Source organism: Nicotiana attenuata, unplaced genomic scaffold (genome assembly GCF_001879085.1).
Source record: "Nicotiana attenuata strain UT unplaced genomic scaffold, NIATTr2, whole genome shotgun sequence".
Classification (NCBI taxonomy): Eukaryota; Viridiplantae; Streptophyta; class Magnoliopsida; order Solanales; family Solanaceae; genus Nicotiana; species Nicotiana attenuata.
Window position 1 is genome coordinate 346,202 of NW_017670884.1, and position 6,749 is coordinate 352,950.

A 6,749-nucleotide genomic window follows, 5' to 3' on the forward strand; every position below is an offset into this window, starting at 1 on the left:
CATCTTGTCCGTATCAAAACAACATGGGACGAAGGCCGTCTTGTGGAGAAAAACCTAAGGCTAAAAATTGTTACATAGAAACATCTACTTAACCAAGTTGTAAAGGAATACTTCACAAGTTGTAAGATATTACATGGCATCTGGAAACCTCTATAAAACAAAAAAGACAGCTTTTTATCTGAACTACCACTGGAAAATTTTACTAAAATATTATAATAATCTTATGTTCAAAAATTGGTGGACAAATTAAGATGACTTCTAAAGGAATACAAGTACTTGGATATTCAAGTGTAATGATCTTCTACAGCAATCTTGTTGATAACCAGTAAGGGCAGTGGAACTGAGAATCTGGGAGTGATCAGTCGATCTTCACAGACGAGTAAATGAGTCTTGTGAACCAGAAGCATGCGTAGAAACCGATGGTACCAGTCAGAACGAAAAATGCATATGAAGCAATCAACATGTAACCAAAGTACAAGATCCCAGAAACAGGCTTAGTGATATCAAGCTTAGTGAAGAAGTAGAAGGTAGCATAAAGGAAGAGGTAAAGTGCGGACGAGCCTGATGTCAGGTAGGATCTCCACCACCACAAGTAGTCCTCACTGCATAACTGGAAATAGCATAGGACGATGGTTATCTCGGCACAGGTCACTATCAGAATGACAAACACAATGAAGAGGAAGCCGAAGAGGTAGTAAAATTGGTTGAGCCAGATTGAGGTAAGAATGAAAAAGAGCTCAATGAAAACAGCTCCAAATGGAAGTATGCCTCCGATTAGGACTGAGAAGATAGGGTTCATGTACCAAGTCTGCTCTGGGATCTGCCTGGGTATTTTATTAGTCTTCACTGGATCCTCAATGGCTGGCTTTCTAAAACCAACATAACTGCCCACAAACACGAGAGGGACTGATATTCCAAACCATAAGAACACCAAAGCAAACATTGTTCCAAATGGCACAGCCCCAGATGATTTTTGACCCCAGATGAGTGCATTCAAGACGAAGAAGATGGCAAAGACAGTAGCTGGAAACAGAAATGCTGTCCTGAGAGCAATTCTCTTCCACTCTGTACCTTTAAACAACTTATAGAGACGGGAAGCAGAGTAGCCCGCAAAGAGTCCCATGAAAACCCAGAGCAAGAGCATAGCGGTCATTAGCCCACCCCGATTCGAAGGGGAGAGAAACCCAAGGACAGCAAACATCATGGTCACCACCATCATACCGAAAAACTGTACACCAGTTCCAACATAGACACAAAGCAAATCTGAGTTACTTGGAGGCCTGAAAACATCTGCATGGACTAGTTTCCATCCGGTTTCTTCTTGTGCCTCCTCCTGGGTCTCCAGTTCATTGTACTTGGAAATGTCGCGATAAAGTGTTCTCAGCATTATCATCGCCACCATGCCTGATAGGAACAGCACAATCATTAAAGAATTTACTATCGAGAACCAATGGATCTGATCATCAGCCATCAGAAGATAGGCATCCCATCTCGACGCCCACTTGACATCACTCTCCTGCGATACAAACCAAAGAATCATATAAAATTAGTACCAAACTCCTATAGTAAATCTCAAAAGGTTGAACTCAGAAGTTATAACATACAAAGTTATAAAAAGGACAAGCAATGATCAAATTGAGTGGCCATATCTAACAAGATTCAAAAAGTAGGTTACCTGGAATTCAACATCATATGTAAATATGATTTCTTGGTTAGTCTCAACCTCTTGAGGAGAATTCGAATTAGATACAGTCCGCTTTGCATGTGGATCACATGTTGTTAAACGAGTATTCTCGCTCCATTTTCCATCATATTCATGCTTAACACTGGAAATATAATCAGCCATGTCAGTTCTTTTGCACCAATAGATTAAACAACAGGAGCAAACAGAATCATACACATATTGCTATGCCTCAACCAGTGAGTGCTGATGGAGATATGGGTAACCTTGAAAACATACCTGAATGGCATGACTTCAAATCCCACAATTCTGGCTGAATCTGTCTGCAAATCTTTATGGTACTTAACAGTGAATGTCAAGTGGTTATGGATGAAATGCTTCTCATCCTTGCTCTGCAGGAAGTCACACACAACAATTGAGTAGATGATTACATAATTTAGCACTTCTACATAGAAAATCAATTCTCCATAGTCTTATGGAAAATATCCTTACCCCAGCATATTGTCCTTTTACACCAATATAAACTCCCTGTTGATAGGCAGGAGGGGCTTCTTGCTCTAACCTCCGAACTGGAACAACTAAAGGCAGATTATCTAGGATCCTAACACATGAATCCAGAAGATTGTTAGGAAGAGTACAATCCAAAAGTTTGGAAAATGACAGTTTGCTCAAGCAAATAATTGACCTACATGTTGACACGATATTCATCTTCAATTTTTTCTTTAAATTCCTTAGCAGTCTTGTCATCAAGTACAAGCCTACAAACAACATGGCACATCTCTGGTTCCCTCATTTTGAACTGCAATAGAAACATACAGCTAAAAGATGTCAGTTGCCATAAGATAATAAAAACAAATAAATCAAGTGGTAAAGGAGATTATGCTGACCGCATAAGGGGAGTTCTCAATTCGATCACCACGAAGCACTTCTCCAAGATTTTCTCTGCTATCCACTATATTTTCTGGACGACAGAAAGGAACAGAATAGAACGAGTAAGGAAGTTGTGTCTTTGTAGAAGTCAGCTTGTTCACTTTCACAGACAGAGGATCTCCCTGCAACAAACATCATCACCATCCAGATTCCAGAGTCAGAAAAATCTATGTATTCCCTTCTTTTAAGATTAAGTAAAATCTACCTACGATTATTTTTTTTAAAAAAAAAGAACTCATAACCCCCCACCACCCTGTCCAAAAACTTGTTAAAGATCTTTCCCAGAAAAAAAATCCATATACAATTTATCCAGCACCACATTACCTGCCGATGAACCAAAAGGTATGTTTAATTTACTTCTGGGCGTAATTTGACCTAGATTTTGTGAGGTGACCACAACTCAATATGATCTGCTTATATACTAACACATTCTTCCAAGGGAATTAAGTTGGCACTTTTCACCATACAAATCATTCCATAATAAACATGCATGCTCGAAAACATGTCACGTTATTAATCAACAACACACTTCTACAGAAGTTCCTGTGCATAATACAATAGAGAAGGAACTTATTTTGAAGCCCATCAATATCAATTTGGACAACTGAAAGGAAGAAAAAAGAGGGAAGCATCTAGTCAGAATCATGAGAGGGGTCGTCTTCCAGAATAACCTGACAATACAAATTACATAAGCCAAAATTTACTAGCTGACTTCATGACAGAAAGCCTACTAACTGACTGTTCATTCTCTCTCTCTTTTAAGCAGCATTGGCACAACTACACCTCAATGCCATTTGTTCATTCTCAGCTTCCTCGCAATAGTTTTTAAATATTCATTCTGTTGGTGAATTCAGATAGTTTTGAATTCAACAATCTCACAAATCAAAGTAGATATATACAATCAAAACCAACTGGATTCCCCAACAGAGCCCATGCATGCATAAAAGATCAAAGCAGCAAAATGATGAAATTAAGCGCAAAACCATACCCAGACCAACAGAGATCAGTGACCGGACACAAATCAAACTGGAAATAAGCAAACAAAGTATCTAATACACACATCACTTAGACAGGATATTCAAACAGAGCTATTAACATCAAAATATTTGACAATTTTCACTTCGTAAACTTTCACCAACAATTTAAAATATATCATTTTCACCATTTTGATACAAGCAGAAATGCATCGTATATAGTAACTCATGCGTAGCTTCGGAATATTTACATTTTTATTTTCAAAAAAGTGATATTAATCTAGGCGATCTAGCTTAAACTTCAGTAAAAATTGCCTCTTGATATTGGACAGCAACAACAAAGCATTTTCATTTTTTGTGCAATGATATTCAAACAAAAGTAAACTTTCAACAGCATTCAGAATCTCTAAATTTTTAATTTATTATGAAAAAAATGATATTAATCTGCACAGTATAGCTTCAAAGTTTAGTCAAAATGCCTCTTGATATCCAAAAATAACAGAACAAAATAAAAACGCATTTCCAAATTCGTCCACACACATACGTACACATGAAGAAAGATAGAGAAAGAGAGTGAATATCTACATTTTTTTACAAAAAATTGATTAATCTAGCCGAGCTAATTTCAAGCATTAGTCAACTGCCTCTTAATATCCGAAATAGCAACAATAACAAAAATAACGACGAATTTCCACTTTCGTGCGCGCACACACACACATGTAATGAAGAAATACTGAGAAAGAGAGTGAAAGATGTGGGAACCTTTTGGAATTTTAGCTTCAGAATATCTCTTTTTTTTTAAGAAAAAAAAAAAGAAAAATTGATACTAATCTAGCCGATCTAGCCTCAAGCTTTAGTCAAATTTCCTCTTGATACCCAAAATAAAACAAGACTAACAATGCATTTTGCATTTTTTCCCACACATACGTACACATGAAGAAATTTTTTGATAAAGAGAGTGAAAATGTGGACCTTTTGGATTATTTTTGGAATATATACACTTTTATATTTCAAATAAATGACATTAATCTAGTCGATCTAGCTTCAAATTTTAGTCAAATTGCCTCTCGATATCCAAAAACAACAACAACAAAAATGAAAATAACAATGCATTTTTCATTTTTGTCCACAGACATTTACATGACGAAATATTGAGAAAGGGAGTGAAAAATGTGGACACTTCTGGAAATGTAGCTTCAGAAAATATACTAGTCTAGCCGATCTATCTTCAAACTTTAATCAAATTGCCTCTTGATATCCGAAAACAACAACAACAACAACAATAACAATGCATTTTGTATTTTTGAGCGCGCACACACATACATACACATGAAGAAATATAGAGAAAGAGATTGAATATGTACATTATTATAATCTAGCCGATCTAGCTTCAAACTTTAGTCAAATTTCTTCTTAATATCCGAAATAACAACTTTTTTTTTTGCACACACACACACACATACACACACACACACACACACACACACACACACACACACATATATATATATATATATATGAAGAAAAAATGAGAAATAGAGAGCGAAAAATGGGGAACCTTTAAGAAATCTTCAGGAGCGACACCGGGGAGGTAGAAAGAGAAGGCATTGTGGAAGATAAGAAGAAGAGAAATGGCGCAAATCAGAAGAGATCTACGAGCTGCTCTTCCCATGGTGATGAAAATGGGAGGGAGAAGAGAAGAGAAGAGAAGACGAATGCGTTTAGATTTGGGAATTGGTTTCAGATCCAAAAATATGCACCGAGAGACGAGCGTTTTTATAATATTGCGTCTTTTTTCGTGAGAGATTTCATATAAATAAATATAAAGTTTAATTTGTGAAGCTGTTGCGTGTCGGTTGCTGGGTTGCATTCCTCGGTCCCACCTTATAGAAATTTTGTCTGTTTAATTTTTTTGGTTTTTGTTATAAAATAATAAAAGAATAAGAACAATATTTAGGGAGAGAGAATTTTTATTGATTTGGGATGAATTACAATGGAATAGAACCCTCTATTTATAGGGAGAGGTTGACTTAGCCACCAAGTAATAAACCCTAGAATCTCTCTAAATATGGACATTCACCATAAATAGAATTCTATTTATAACACTCCCCCTGAATGTCTATTCAACAGATAATGTGCCTCGTTAAAACCTTAACTAAAAGAAAACTCAATGGGAAAAAATTCTAGAAAAAGAAAAAGAGTACACATGTTTAGAAATGCGCCTATTGGTTGCCTCGTTAAAAACCTTGCAAGGAAAACTCAGTGGGACAAAACCTTGTAAGGGAAAAGAGTGCAACGCGCATTAACTCCCCCTGATGAGAGCGTCAATTCACATCCTTGAGCCTTCGCATCCCGATCTTGTAAACTAGCTTCTTGAAGGTTGACGTTGGTAGAGATTTTGTGAACAAATCAGCCATATTATCACTTGAACGAATCTGTTGCACATTAATATCACCATTCTTTTGAAGATCATGTGTGAAAAATAACTTTGGTGAAATATGCTTTGTCTTGTCTCCTTTTATGAATCCTCCCTTCAATTGAGCTATGCATGCTGCATTATCTTCATACAAAATTGTGGGTAACTTGTCACATTTCACACCACATTTGTCTCGAATAAGATGTATTATAGACCTCAACCACACACATTCTCGACTTGCTTCATGAATAGCAATTATCTCAGCATGATTAGATGAAGTAGCCACAATTGATTGCTTAGTCGATCGCCAAGATATGGCAGTGCCTCCATAGGTAAATACATAACCTGTTTGAGATCGAGCCTTGTGTGGGTCAGATAAATACCCAGCATCAGCATAACCAACAAGATCGGGACTGCAATTGTTGCCATAAAATAAGCCCATATCGGTAGTCCCTTTTAGATACCGCAATATGTGTTTGATTCCATTCCAATGTCTCCTTGTGGGAGCAGAGCTATATCTTGCTAAGACATTAACTGAAAAAGTTATGTCAGGCCTTGTAGTATTGGCAAGATACATTAGTGCACCAATTGCACTAAGATATGGTACTTCAGGACCAAGTAGCTCTTCAATCTCTTTTTGAGGTCGGAATGGATCCTTATTCACATCAAGTGATCGAACAACCATCGGATACTTAATGGATGTGCTCCATCCATGTAAAACCATTTCAATACCTTTTACTATGTAGGC

The 6,749-nt window shown here is 36.9% G+C and overlaps 1 protein-coding gene across 2 annotated transcripts; it reads right to left on the minus strand.

Moving 5' to 3' along the window:
* Positions 1–67: 67 nt before the first annotated feature.
* Positions 68–5,364, minus strand: LOC109244199 (transmembrane 9 superfamily member 8). Of its 2 annotated transcripts, none has more exons than XM_019411254.1 (7): positions 5,144–5,364; positions 2,569–2,733; positions 2,371–2,480; positions 2,174–2,282; positions 1,961–2,073; positions 1,676–1,826; positions 68–1,516 (listed from the first exon to the last, which is right to left on the minus strand). In XM_019411254.1, the coding sequence occupies exons 1-7, from the start codon at positions 5,255–5,257 to the stop codon at positions 359–361; spliced, it is 1,920 nt and encodes a 639-aa protein (XP_019266799.1). In that variant the 5' UTR covers positions 5,258–5,364; the 3' UTR covers positions 68–358. The 2 variants fall into 2 exon arrangements, with proteins under 2 accessions (XP_019266799.1, XP_019266800.1); XM_019411255.1 differs by lacking the exon at positions 5,144–5,364 and adding an exon at positions 2,936–3,979.
* Positions 5,365–6,749: the final 1,385 nt, after the last annotated feature.